The sequence below is a fragment of the Corvus kubaryi genome, unplaced genomic scaffold, assembly GCF_017639235.1.
Source record: "Corvus kubaryi isolate FWS band 111438036 unplaced genomic scaffold, C.kubaryi_AGA036_p1.0 76, whole genome shotgun sequence".
Classification (NCBI taxonomy): Eukaryota; Metazoa; Chordata; class Aves; order Passeriformes; family Corvidae; genus Corvus; species Corvus kubaryi.
Window position 1 is genome coordinate 13,890,922 of NW_024582063.1, and position 14,838 is coordinate 13,905,759.

The window sequence follows — 14,838 nt, forward strand, 5'->3', positions numbered from 1 at the left end:
CTTGCTAAAAGCACAGTCTAGACAAGATGGCTCAGCACCTTGTCCAGCTGAATCTTAAGAGTGTCCAGTGTTGGGGGATCCACCGCTTCCATGGGGAGATTTCAATGGCTGATTTTTCCCACTGTGAAAAACTTTCCTCTTGCGTCTAATCAGAATCTCTCCAGGAATAATAGATGGTCTTTTCCTTGTGATTTCGTGTAAAAAGTATCTAACTTCTTCATTCCTTTTAAATACTGGAACATGGTGACAAGGTCTCCCCTGAGCCTTTTCTTCTGAAGGCTGAACAGCCCAGTTCTCTCAGCCTTTCATCACATGGCAGGATTCTCAGTCCTTTGGTCATCTTTTAGGTGAAAGATGAGCCTGTGCTCATCTCTGACAGTCACCTTTTCCCTGGGAGAAAGGTCTAGGCTCTTGTTGCAACCTACCACCCATACTGAAGTCTCTTTCCTTACTAGTTCCATGTGTCTGGAAGCATCAGAAGCTTTCTGTGTAGAATTGCTGGGTTTAGCACGGCCTGGTTTTCCCTTCTTCAATCAGTCAACAATATGCTTGGTGCTGCTCATTTCCAAGGCAGGTGTTGACATTTGTGTTACATTAACAAGGAAAATGTCATCTGGCATTCATGGAAGATAAAGACTTCTTCTCTTCAAAAATAATAGGGTCAGAGCACAGGACAGGGGGCTATATACTTTAAAATAAACTTCATTTAGTGTGACAGCGGGATAACAGTATACAAGATTGGATCAAATTCACCTATGCTATCGCAGCTTTGACTTTCATCTAAAAGTAATTTCAGAACTTACACTTGATCTTAATAGTCACCGTGGTGGAAACGATAGGTTTCCTGCAAGGGAAGTTTTTTCGCTCAGCATTGTGATTGGGAATGAAAACCCATCTCCCCTGTTGGACTTACATCATATTAAAATAATACTGGTCTTGTTACACAGCATGAGGTTGATTAACCTTTGGGCTAGGGGAAGTGTAAGGCTAACAAGTTAAATGCCATTGAAAACAACTGGGTAAATCATAAATTCAAACTGTCCTGGTTTATGTATCTGTGATTTAAGGAAGAAATTTGGAGATGTTGGATAAGATCCAGGGCTAAACAACTGAAAGAGAGAGACTAAAATACTCAGCTTTAGTTGATTAAAGATATTCTGATCCTGTTTTTCTCTGGTGTTTTGACCTTACTAAAGTTCACTTAGTATGTAATGGAAAAAACAACCGGTTTGATAGCAAAATACAGGAAATGCCTTCAATCATGTCTGATTACAGTAGCAGCTTTTCTTCTGGTTTGTTAGGGTTTTTTTCAGAATACTCTCTCTGTGTGCCTGAAACAATGTAGAATAATAATGCTTTGGAGCCCTTTATTTGGTGTGTCAAAGCAGAGCAGTTAGATGTCTGGCTTTTTGATGGATGTGCATATAGGGAGTTTTTGCACTGGAGAGTTCCATGTGACCTAAGTGAGAAAAATAAAGAATTATTAGAGGAAATAACTTAAAAGCGTAGCAAATAGTGTGTGTGGCAATTCCACCATGACTAAGAAGTCAGATAAATGCAAGTCTTTTTTAGAAATCTGCCTTTGTTTGACTTTCAGCTACAAAAAATGCAAGTTTTACAACTAATTTGGATGAAATCTCTAGCTGGAATAAAGGAAGCCAGGAAGCAGCTTATACTGAATGTACACAAAGGCTCAGATTCATCTCACCTAACTTTAGGAACACAACTGAAGCTTCCAAGCCAGGATTCTGCTTCTCCTGGAGTACATTTACAGTCAGTGGAGAAGGACAGACTACTTTAGGGAGCTGTGCAGCCCACATGTTCTGTGTGTCATCTGCTTGAAGATATCTGTGGAGATGGCCATAGAGGGAGCCTGGGGCAAACCATGGTACCTCAATTAACCTCTGATGACTGGTGGCATAAATCTGGTCAGAATCCTGGAAAATACAGAATACAAAATTAAAACCAGAACAAAATGTTTCAGAGCTCTAGTTAAATCCATGTTTAAGGTAAATTTTGAAAATTGATGCAGTTGGGGTTGATTACAATGTATCTTTTAATTCCGTTTTTCCTGATATCTGTATTAGATAAAAGATTCTTGTTGTGGGTTATTACAAGGATTCGTTGCTGAGATAGCTCAGTGAGAAATGCTACAGAAATGCAAGGTGCTAAATAGATAGGCATGCATTTGTTGGCTCTATGTTTATCTACTCTGTGTACAAAAGCTTCACTCGAAAGCTGGAAGGAGAAGGAAATATTTCAGTCTTCTTGGTTAGACGCAGAAACTGTATGCCTGAAATGCAAGTGCTCTTTTCTTTCTGCTTGCATGATTTGTATTCCATTGTTGTTCAATGATAATGATTTTGTCATCCTACGTACTGAGGTCACTGAGAAAAAGAAAAGAAAGAAAAACAGCATTGCTTTTGGTTTCCAAAGAAAAACTTTTGAGCAGATCCGAACTTCTTTAGGCTGTCTACTGACAAATTTGCTTTCTAAGCTTCTGGTAATATTTTTTCAGAATTGAGTTTTCAAAACTAGATCTGACAAGCTTTTCTAGCTTTGCACCATCCTTTCACTGTCTTTCATCAAGTGGTTTTATCAAATAATGATTAAGTATCATTTTCTTCAAAAGGATTATGGACATACATGGTCGGCACTTTTAGTTTGCACTCCACCTAACCTATTGTTATAATACACAGTCTTATTTTTATGTTATTTGAAATACAAAAATAAGAGCACTGAACCTCACAGTGTAGCATACCACAGTTTGAGTCAGTCCTTGGCTAAGCCTGGGGACTTCTCTTGTCTTCAGTGAGATCACCAAGGTGTCAGTGAGGACAAGGTCTATCACATTACATATTTAGCAATGACTTAACACATGAGCTTTGTAGTGGAGGCTGAAACAGTAAATACCATTAGCAGTAGGACAGATTTCATGCCATTGTTCCCACCCTGAGTATGCAGAGCCAGTTAAGAATATTTCAGCTACAGTTTTCAAGGAAAAAGTAAGAAAATGGTGGTTTTAACCAAGGTAGAGAGAGTGAGAAAGAAGGAAGAAAATCCCTGAGGGAACTGCAGTAACCTTAATGTCGGGACACTCAGCAAGGGCATGGGGGACCAGGACCTGCAGGCTGCTCAGCCCCATGCAGAGCCAGTCCCTGGCTGGAGCACCACGCTGGGGGCTGTTTACCTTACTTTCACAAAAAGCTCTGAACAGTTTGTATTTTCACCCAGAGAGAAATACAAATGGTTTGTAAAATCTCAAGAAACCTTACAAAATGCAAAAAATCATTTGCTATCTACTTTAGCTGCAAGTTTCTGAGGCACGTCGTTTGTCCTATTCAATAGGCTTAATATGAAGCCAGGTCCATTCGTGGCAGTTCTTATTCAGTACAAAAATTCCAAGCCTGTGGGCCATGGGAAGGGAGAGTTGACACTGGGATCCTACAAAAAGCTTGTCTAAATCAAGTCTTTGGCAGTAAGCTAAGTCAAGAGGCAGCATTGTAGTGCTATATCACATTCCTGTCTCAGACCCATGGAAAAATTGTTGCATTCCCAGGTGTGGGAGTCATGAAGGATGAGGTTTATAAAGTAACATGATGTGAATGCATAAGGCAACCTTCTCTTGATAGAGAAATAGAGACCACTCCCTTATGTGCTTAGCCAACTTTAGAGAATGTTTTACATAATGCATATTTGAACTTGTACATATTTCACTTCGGTTCACAAATAAAAATGTGAAAATAATAAGAAAGGAAAAGTCATACAAAGGAAAGCTCTTAAGTACAATATATTTATTTGCCTGCGCATTATTTAAAGGAAACCCAGCATAATAAGATAAGCAGATCAGGCGCAGGAACGTCCTAAGCTGCTACCGACAATTGTAATAAAGTAATAGTCAAAGCCAGTAGAAAGCCATATAAAGAAATAATTTTAAAGAAAATGTTTTTCTGCTATTATAAAAGTCATTGGTTTCCTTAAGCTGCTGGAAATTAATATTAAACCTTTGTTTAATGTCATTAAGACATCAGTAAACAGGACCGTGTAAGTCCTAACTTACAGCCTTCTTCTCCATTTTGGGACCTTGCTGACCTGCAAGGTTTCTCCATGGTAGGCACTGCTGGAGAGGTGCTGTTATACATCTGCAAGCCTCACTTTTGCCTTGTAAAAACGAGGACTTACAGAGCCATAGACAGTGATCATCTGTTTGTCTCCCTCTGATGTCTTTGGTGGGTAGATAGCAAGCTGCCTTTTGCTACGTCCCCCCACCCATCTCTGCCACCCCTTAGTCCACAAATTGTTTGTGCAAATGGCAGGGTGGTGGATGTTGTGTTATGTAAGGAAAGTAAATGTGTGTGTTTTTTAAAGTAAGCGTGCCTGACAAGAGAGTGTCACTATGGTCACATTAAAAGTCAACATTTCCCATTTATGGCTAGCCTGCTATCTGAACTATTACTGTTTTCTTCGATGAAAATGAATTTATAGCATCTCTGGCTTTATTTGAAACCAAGTCTGTGATAGTAATTCATCTGCCATTAGCAATTACACACTGATGCACATCAGAATAAGGTGGATTCACTTTATTCCAAACTTGACACTGGAAAGTGGCAGTTTTCAAGTCTCCACAGCAGATTTTTCTGCATACTACTGAGTACAACTCTACTACAGTGTTTGTGTTTATATTCTCTTTATTCTTTGATGATATAAAGTAATGTAACAGTGACAAAAAATGTGTATCATAAATTCAGTAATTACTTAATGGATCAACATAAAAACAAAGCAGAGAAATTCCAAGACTTTCAGATAATCACAGGCAAAACTGGGATACCCTACAACAACAAAAGCAGCAGAACCATCTTTTTCTCACTGTTAGTCTCACTTGGGTATCTCTCTGCTTCCTCCCTGCTAACACAAACTGCTCTACTGTCATGAATTCACTCACAAGCATGAGCAGTCCAGTGTGTGTCCTATTTTTTACTACATAGATAAGGGAGGTCACTGGTAGAACCTGATACCCAATGACACTGCAATTATTGCCTGTTTAAGCTCAGTAACCTCAGAGAGTACACGCTCCTTCTTTCCCATAGAGGTTTCCAAATGGGGAAAAAATTATTATTATTATTAGTTTATGTTTTCTTAGTAGGTATGGTTTGAATTTTCCCATTTATCTCTGATCTGTTGCAGGGCGGAAAAACAGCGTTGCTGCTGAGTTGTGACTAAAATACATAGAGCAACAAAAGAATCCTCTCTTGAAGTACAGTCCCCTAATATATGTCCTGTTCTATTTATGTATGGATACTGGGATTAAGTTGGTGAGATCTAAACACTAAAGAAGCTAACATCAGAACTTTAAAATTGTTGACTTTCCTGTTTGTTTTCTGACTAGTTCCATATATAATTGCATTTGCTTAGACTTGTAACCTAATACATTAGTTATCAGCATTTTGAGGACACCAAAGAGTAAATTTGTGCTGGGTATGTGAGAGACCTGATGTTATAGGTGAGCATCTTTGTCTCAAAAGCAATTTGGATACCACTCAGTAACTGAGAAAGTAATTCTAGGGATGTAGAAGTCTTAGCTTAATTAAACAGACAAAAAAAATCATCTTGTTGAAATTTCTAATTGATATGATGATCATATTGTCTTCAGTTATGAATTTCAGTAACACTAGTAACTAGAGAATGATTCTTATGGTTTTCCATGTTGTTGGAGGAAGTTTCCCTTTTACCTCTGTGGTTTCTTGTGGGAACAGCTTGTCTATTTAAAACCTGCAGAGAGGATGTGATTTTCCCATGCAGGGGAACAATGGCAGTGATTTCAAATAACCTATTGAAAGGGTTTATTGCAGTTGAAAGTCACCAAAAAAGTGCTTGTGCAGTAGTTCCATACTTTAGACTTGTGTGTTGCTTTCAAATATTTCTGAATGTTGATATTCTGTAGATGTTTAGTGAGGTACAATCCTTCATTTAACTTTTATCCTATAAATAAATGTTATTCCTTCCAATGTTGTTATTTCTAGGTAATTATTATTATGCTTGATATTCTGTGAAATATTGCTCAATCAACAGTCAGAGTAGAAGTGGTAAAGTGACCACTCTAAGTGGTTGCTTGCCAGCTTGTGATCATGTTTCTCAGCTGCTTGATCTTGTCCTTCAAATATGTATTTATTTAGTCACTGCTGTTTACTGTGTTGAAAGGCTACTGTTAGTAATGTTTGGCAGACTTTCTGATTTTACTGGTCCAAACCCATCTTGATTGTTTAACTGCCTTACTTTCAACAAGAAAATTGTGTGTTATCTAAATGATACTTGTGACACACAGTGCCCCTCACACAAGATGCTTATCTCTCTGGCTGCTGGTGGGATTCAGACTTTAAGAACCCAGTCCTGTGAAATACTTGCCCACTGAGCCTTTGGAGGAAGCCAGGCACTCAGTGTCTCATGGCACTTGTGTGTGGAGCAAGGAATGAGCGTTATGGAAGTTTTCTCACAGGTTACCTGTAGTCAGCCAGCTCTTCTGTTCCAACTTGCACAAACCCAACTCATAATCCTGATTCTTCTTGAGATCCTGCCAATCATTCCAGCTTCTGAGGTGATTGTGATGCTGGCAGGTATGCAGAAGTAGAGACCGAGGCTTAAATTTCTGTTTAAAGCCTTCAGTGAGAGAAAAAAAAAATGAAAGAAAGAAAAGGAAAAAAAAAACCCCACAGCATTTCATTCAATGACTGCTCAAGTCATCTTGGCAAAAAAACAAAGGAGAGAAACAGCTTAATGTAGCATTGCTGCATTCAAGCAGTCTGAGCATTCTCCTGGCTTAACTGGTTAGGTTGTTTCAGTTGCATGTAATTAATTACTCAGGTTGTAGGAACTCATGTTGTCAGACACAGATGACTTTCTTAGTTGCTACAAAGAGAATGCAAAATGAGAAAAAGAAGAATGTAATAGACCTTTGTCATTGAGCTATCTGACACTGTATTATTTGGTATGTTCTGATTCAGAGATAGACAACCAGCACTAAATCCAGGGAACAAATGAAAGACAGAATGGATCAGAATGGAACAATCCGTACAGACAATTATTTTACATTCCAGATATGGCTGTGTACTTTACTTTTGGAGGAGTATGAGAGCTGGCTGTGTCTTAGAACAGTCCTGGGGAAATACGGGTCTAAAAGTTAAAGTTTTAATTTTTTTCAGTGAGGCTACTGCTCTGGAAAGACAAGCTTCCCTGACAGCTCTTTTTATCTTACTTTCTCATTTGTTTCCTTTTCTCTGTATGTTTTGGTTGTTGGGTTTTTTTTCCTGTGAGGTGTTAAGTAGCACATTATCTATTCCTACTCTCATATTTATTTAGTTAAGTAAGATTTCTTTTTCCAAAGTTGCAGAATTAGAGGGATTTGGTGAGGTTTCTTGGTTTTCAGAGGTTTTTTTTGGTTTTTTTTTTTTTAGTCTGGCAACTGTAAATTGACAATGATTTTCAGTGCAAGCACTTTTATGGACCGTGTGATCTTTTGGGCTAGCTATGAATTTGGCACTTTGGCAGACTCCCAGCTTACCTTTTAACCTCCCATATGTACTTTGATGGGAGTCATACTGCTGTTGTCTTAGCCTCTTCCAAATTTCTTTTGAAACTCTGGTGCACTTTGTGATAACACAAATCTACTGGTATTACATTTCATTATTGCGTGAGTAATTAAGCTGATGTCCTCAGTGCCTTCAACAGAGTTTTGAAGAGGCTTATAGGCTTCACTGCACTCTTTTGGCTTGATGAAGGGGTCCCAGATGTTTTTGTTCTGTCAAGCAAGATTATAGTTTGGTAAATGGTAAAAAAGTTAAATTGACTTCTGGTTTTACAGATAGGCTTAAAATTTCATTGTCAGTCTTTACAGGTAGTCTGAATTTAATAATTAGACTCTTCCTGGTTTTCTCTTGGCTCAGTATGTTTATTCTGTTTTCCCACTGTCAAGTTACATTTTTATTGCTAATTTCTGAGTCTTATACAAGCCCTTAAGGAAATAAAGAGAATGGTGAGTATCTTGTCCTTCTCCATTATATGGTGCCTCACTGTTAGTGCTTTATTGCTGTTGAGGTTTCTCTTAGTTTAGGAGTTTCCTGGAGTATTGGCTGTGTCTCCATTCAAGTCCATGGCTACCATATGGATGGCATTAAATGAAAGTTAAATGATTGTAGGTCCTAACAACTCCAGTGTGTCACCTGCCTGCAGGGGGAAGTCCTGGGATCAGAGTTAAGATATAATCTAAGTGGCTTCTCATAAACACTTAATACTTAAAACAGTTAATAAAGGTGGATCCATTATTCTAAGAAGTCTCTCAAATTTCTTGAGTTCTTGTAATAATTATATATATTATGACCTTGTTTCTAACAGTCCTGTGGCTGAAAGTGGTTCCAAGATTACATCAATATAATTATACTCTGATTTCTTTATCTGAACATCTTGACTTTTTGAAATATAGCTTGTGTTCTTCCTTAGCTAAGGAACATCCAAGATAACACTGTATGTGGAAGGTTAAAAGCTACAGCTACAATCTTGTTTCCTTCTTCAATCTGCAAGAGCCTTACCCTGATGATCACATTCTATTTGATGTTGCTATAATCCTGTTTGAAAGCAGATCTTCTTATTGTAACACTTGCAATTCGCTGAAGCAGCAGTTTTGGGAAGGCACATGATTTTTGAAACAAGGAGCTTTATTTTGTTTATTTGACTTCTTGTGGGGAGGACACAGAGCTGTTGATACCTGTTTGCCCTGGCATTATGTTGGACAATTCTTGCAAATCACTTTTCAGAGGTAGGAAGAGGTGGTTACTTGAGGGGTTAAATGGTTATATGTAGGGTTATGTTGCAGCCAGCTGGATCTTGGATTGTTTAGGAACTGCTGAAATTAATGACCTTAAGGAATTATAAAATATGTAGTCTGCTCCAAGGGGCCTTACGTGGGTGACCACTGAGGACCTGCAAGAGCAGTGTAGCTGATGCAGAGATAGCAAAGTGTGATGTAGGGGATGTTGCTTCCAAGAAACATACAGCCAGCGTATACTTCAGCTACATAAACCATATCTGATAAACTAGTTTGTGTAGGAGACAGTGGTTTTACTGTTACTGAGGTAAATATGACTTTGTTGTGCCAGTCAGACTTCTTTTACACGCACAAACCACTTTGTAACGTGTACACAGCACAGTCTATCTCTACATGCACAGTAAGTTCTCCAGTGCTTCCAAGTATGTGATTTACTGCAGACATGCAATGATTATGCACACATGAGTAGCAAGTCCACTGTGTCCCAGAAATACCTGATTTTTATGTTGGCCTGTGTACCTGCTTGAGGAATATATAGGCCAGCATGTTAAAAAATGTTTAACAAGTGTCAAAGGAAAAAAAAAACCTAAAATCCACCAACTGAAATTGGGGTGAGAGGCAGAAAAGAGCATTTCTGGTGAAATCCCAGCATACTGTAGCCTTGAATATGTCTACAAAAAATCTTAACATACTGCAGCCTTGGAAGGGCTGTTTAATCAATTAATGTGGGTGAATGCTTCCACCATGTTTGGTGCCTGTGGTTGTGAAGTCTGGGATCTAATAGGGAGACATTTCTGTGGAAGACATCCTCTGAGTAAGGTGAAGACTTCTCATCCTTCACTCAGGTCAAATTTGTTGGCATAAAGGATTTTTGAAAAAAAACTCATGTCTTTTCATAGGCTTTTGGAGTGAAATTCATTTACAGAGGCTGGCATGGGATTTTATTCCTTTTATCTGAGGCAGATCTTGCCTACACACACACTCTTTTTTTTTTAATCAATTCAACCTAATGAAATTTCTCTAATTATTCTACGAAAAAGAATTCTGATCAGAAAGTGTCAACGAAGTCACCTAAAGACGTGTTCTGCTTTTGATTCTCTCCTCTCTATGCATTCATACATACAATACGATATAGATATATTTTTATATATTTATCTATTTTATATCTAAATATGCTACATATCTTTCATACACATCAGAGGTGCCTAAAAGCCTAGACAGAAATATAAAAATAAAATGCTCCTCACAATATGTGGGATTTTTTTGCTTTTGTTTTATGTTTGTGTTATTATTTCTACATGATGAAGAGGTTTTAATTGGGAAGGGGGACCGGTTCATGCAAGTGAGAGTTCTTTTTTGCACTGACTTTCCAGATCCTTTTGTAATTAAGTTTAAGACAAGTGGCAGGTAAGTTAAATGGTACCTAGCACCTATTGTGTTGGAACATGCTATAGCCATCAATGGTATATTTAGAAAATATGCAGAGGGCAAGACAGGAAAGGTGGATATCCTTTTCTCAACCGTTTTTTGACCTGACCCAATTTAATAAGCGGACAATTGTGTGGTTTTGACACAAAGACATTTGTACAACAAGTGATCAGAAACAGCTGCTAAGATATGTTCTTTAACAATGAATGCAGAATATTCCTGTGATTTTTTTTTTTTTTGAGAAGCTTTAAGCTGCAGAAAATAGTGTTCCCAAAGATGGGAATGCTGCTTTTCATCCCTCTCATTGCAATCTAAACTTTGAGTTGCTATATACATTAAGAATGAAATTCAAAATTATCCAAGTTTGAAAGTAGCTATTAATTGAACCCATATGATAGAGTATGGATAAATTGGTACTCCTTGCTTAGTACTAACGCAAAAAATAGAGAATAGCTTCATTGACCTATTTCATATCGACAGAGTGCTAGATTTGTAGCAAATAAGAAACTGAGATCTTTCCCAAATATTTCTGTGCTGTCTTGAATACATAAAAGCTGTGCTTTCTTGCAGCTAAAGAGAGTAAAAGCCTGGTCTTACAAAACTCTTGTAATTGCCTGCATCTTTATTTTATTGCCTTTAACCAGGTCTATTTAGTGACTGCTACCAACTTTTCATGCACACATGTGAGGGACAGTTTCTCAGTGGTGTTTGTGAAACCATTTATTTGTCAAATTCTATAGTTTATTATGAAATTCAAGAGCACATGATCAAAATTTGAGAGTTGATTTAATTTGAGGCCTTTGTATTTCAGGGACCTGAAACTGGACAATATTCTTCTGGATGCAGAAGGCCACTGTAAACTGGCTGACTTTGGGATGTGCAAAGAAGGGATTCTGAATGGAGTGACCACCACGACGTTTTGTGGCACACCTGACTATATAGCTCCGGAGGTATTTTTCTGCCCTGCCCTAAGAGTACAGATATAATCATTCATCAGACTGTTACATGTGTAATTCTAGACACTCTTTACGTGTAGATGAAAACAATTAAGATGCAGACTAAGACTCTGCTGCAGTTGTGTGTAGGCAATCTTGCAGAAATCGGTTATTCTACTGCTCACAAGCACTATTCCTTGATGATAGGAGTGGTTTGCTAGTATTTTTTTCCTGAAATTAAAATTATTCTTCTCCATTTGCTCATTTCTGACTCAGCATCATTATGATGATTTTTAGCAGCTTTTAAGGTGCTAGATGCAGCTGAGTATTGCAATCTTAGTAGTCTGTAGTAGTTATAAAAATGCTTTTATTTTTTAATGAGATTTAAAAGAACTTATTCATACAGAAGAAGCCATATGTTTGCTGTCATTTTGTCTACAGTCTTTGTGGGAATATAATTTTTTTCCCTTTCTTTAAAATATCTGTGAGTGAAAGATACTATGCTTGTGCTACTTCATAGACTTCCACAGAAAGGTGGAAACTAGATATGGATGCTGCATATTAGTTGATAACATTTCGAGGCATTGATTGGACAAAAGAAATAGCTGAGAGCAGTGTGGCTTTTACTTATCCTGGATTTTAATATTATGAGATGCATTTCAAAATGCCTAAAAGTGAACCAATATTGAACAGTTAGTTCAATATTAGTTATTCTGCTAGGCAGACTTTGTCTGCTGAGTTGAGTTCGTAACCTGTGCATCTTTCCACTTGCAGATTTAGTGTGCTGGTTTAATGGAGAAGTGCTGTTGGTTTGTCTTTCATCAACCATAAATTTGCAGTGCGGAAAAAATGTTATTTATTATTCATTAGAGACAATAAATCATAATTCCATATTGTTAGTGTTCATGGCTGTCCAACTTTGGTAGCACAACTGATAAGGTGTGAATCGTCTTAAACTATTGTAACATAAATGCATATCTTACAGAGTTTGAAAAGTATTCCAACATTGAAAGAAAATAAATACCAGTATAGTGGTTTTGCTTTTTATGAATTCTTTTCTGATTCAGTATACTGAGTCCTTTGACAAATTCTTTGAAAATTATTACTGAAAATAAAGCAATTATAAGAACCCGGGAACTTTTACTGAGGCTTCCAATTTATCATCTTAATTGCAGAAGTTTATCTCCTGCTTCTATTTCTCTTGCACCGTGGTGATATGTTTCAATTTCCTTTTCTTTAGCAGTATCTGTTTTCCAAAGAGTGCCCAGAACCCTTGAAAAGTATACATATAATTTTCTTTCAATGAAGAATGCTGTTGGGATCCAGACCTGTGTATCCAAATGTTAAACTCATTTCTGTTTTTATGTTAAGACTGAATTTGTTTTATATATTGGTCTTGATTCCCAGCTACTGTACTAAGCCCAAACAGTTCACCATGGGCCTTCTGGCTGCAACATTTAAGTGTTGTGTAAGGAGGTGGTGGATTTGCTGCCATTCTGACTCACTTTAAGGCAGCCAGCTTCACCTTAACCAGGCACCCACTCTCCTTTCCCTGGTTCTCTGTCATGCTGAACCAACGCAGCCAAACTGCAAGCTTCATTCTTTTGAAAAGCAGGCAAGAATTAAACTTGTTCCTGGTACAGCAGTAGTTCTGCAACACCAAGTGCTACTATAAAACTCCATCGTGCTAACCTATTGCTTGCCACTAAAGGTATTTGCTACAAGGTTGAACTTGTGCCGCCTGAGAAGTTGTAGCCAGTTTTTCTGAAAGCAAGTGCAATTAAAGTGAATTCTACAGCAGTGTATTGTACAGCAGTTTAATGCTGTAAAAGGAACTTGAACAAAAATGCTTTTGGCTTCCTTCTGCCCTACCTAAAGGACAAGAATAAATCTCTCAGATGATCTCTGTGCAGCATTAAAAGCTGGTTCAGTTTGTTTTGTTCAAGATAGAGAGAAGGAAATGCTTCACATTTTCCACGGGTCTGTTTTGTATATGTGATCTTTTTTCCCCCTATAGTGTGACCTGCTTTAAACAGCTTGGAAGGATATGCAGCTCTTTTGCTCACAAGCATAGTCGTTTACTCAGGGGACTATTAAACTCCGTCAGTACTTCTGAGAACAACATCTCATTGACACTTAGCTGTGTTAGTGCAAATTACATGGGTAAGAAACCCTGCCTGCTGTTACTGAAATCAGCGTGGATTCAGCCCTACTTAGGCACCGGGGCATAGAAGGGGTATATCATGTTGAAACAGCAAATGTGCAGCCAACAGAGTTGTCTCACTTGTCTCTTCAATCCAATCTCTTTTTCTATGCTAGATCCTCCAGGAGCTAGAATACGGTCCATCCGTGGACTGGTGGGCTCTGGGTGTTCTCATGTACGAAATGATGGCTGGGCAACCCCCCTTTGAAGCTGACAATGAAGATGATCTCTTTGAATCCATCCTTCATGATGATGTGTTGTATCCAGTCTGGCTCAGTAAAGAAGCTGTCAGCATTTTAAAAGCAGTGAGTCTTCCACTATTTGCTTTCCTCCTCCTCCTCATGGGTTTTGGGGGGGGTTGGTTTGTTGGGTTTTTTTCCTTGATTAAAACTGAATTTGCTAAAAGTTTTTGAGAGCAGTCACCACTGGGAGTTCAAGCACAGTTCAGAGTGCCACTGTTAGGATAATGGGGCCTGGGATAAATTACACCACTTGTGGGAAAGGAACAGAATGTTTGTATTCCACGCAGTTGTACACTGTATAAATCTGTGTACTGCAGATTCATGTTTCAGGGAAAACCCAACCAGCTTGAGCTGTGCTATCACTTTGACACTTTATATGCCTCATGGTCACTGGAGTGGGAGAAGCGCTACGTAATGAAAGAAACAACGTTTTTTATTTAACCTGCTTACAGAATTTCCTGTCCCTTTGCCTTTCTTCCCTTGTCATCAAGATGGATTGAAAGCCCTTTATTTAGAGCTGCATGTTCTATTTTATAGTTCACATGATAAGCAGTCTTACTTTAGCGTGACTGTTTCTGCTCTGATTGGGATTTTTCAGGATGAGTAGTGGATTTACAGAAACTTATGTCACCAAATGCCACAATTTTTTAAATCAGTCAATGTGTGCCACTGGGCAAACTCAGTTTTTAGACTATCTTTCTAAAGCCAGGTTGATAAAGTCATTCATTACCATGACACTGACATAAATTCTTTCTTCTGTGCTAGTATCATCCTAAAATTAAAAGCAAAACAATACAGAAGCAGTATGCCAATCCCCATAGTTTGAAAAGCTGAGGAGGATTTTTGGCTTAAAAAAATAACTTGTTTTTTATTTATCCCATTCTTCCACCTTCTTTGAAACTGGAAAATTTCTGCCTTTCCACATATTTTTCTTTCAGCATCTGGAATAAGGGAGACTTTCAATTAAGAGGGCACCTGATAGTGTAAAATGCTGCAGAGGTCTTCATACAGGGTTATTTTGAAATTATATATAAAACGTAAACAACGTGTGATTTTAACACCAGTGGACAGATAATACATTCTGCAGAAATTCTCATCTTGACCTTTTAATGAAAATGTCTACAGGCTCCTTCTGGGTGAGCAAGAGAGATGCTCTAGCAGTGATTCAAAGCAAAAGTCAAAGTTGACCTCTCGGAAATGTTTCCTGAAGTATCC

At 38.1% G+C, this 14,838-nt stretch overlaps 1 protein-coding gene across 2 annotated transcripts in view; it reads left to right on the forward strand.

Moving 5' to 3' along the window:
• The window catches only part of PRKCE (protein kinase C epsilon), a 287,813-nt gene that overhangs the window by 247,239 nt on the left and 25,736 nt on the right, over nt 1–14,838 (forward strand). For both annotated transcript variants that reach the window (XM_042051563.1, XM_042051562.1), the window contains exons 12-13: nt 11,055–11,193; nt 13,498–13,686. In XM_042051563.1, coding sequence (XP_041907497.1) covers nt 11,055–11,193; nt 13,498–13,686 — 328 coding nt within the window. The remainder of the gene's footprint in view (nt 1–11,054; nt 11,194–13,497; nt 13,687–14,838) is intronic.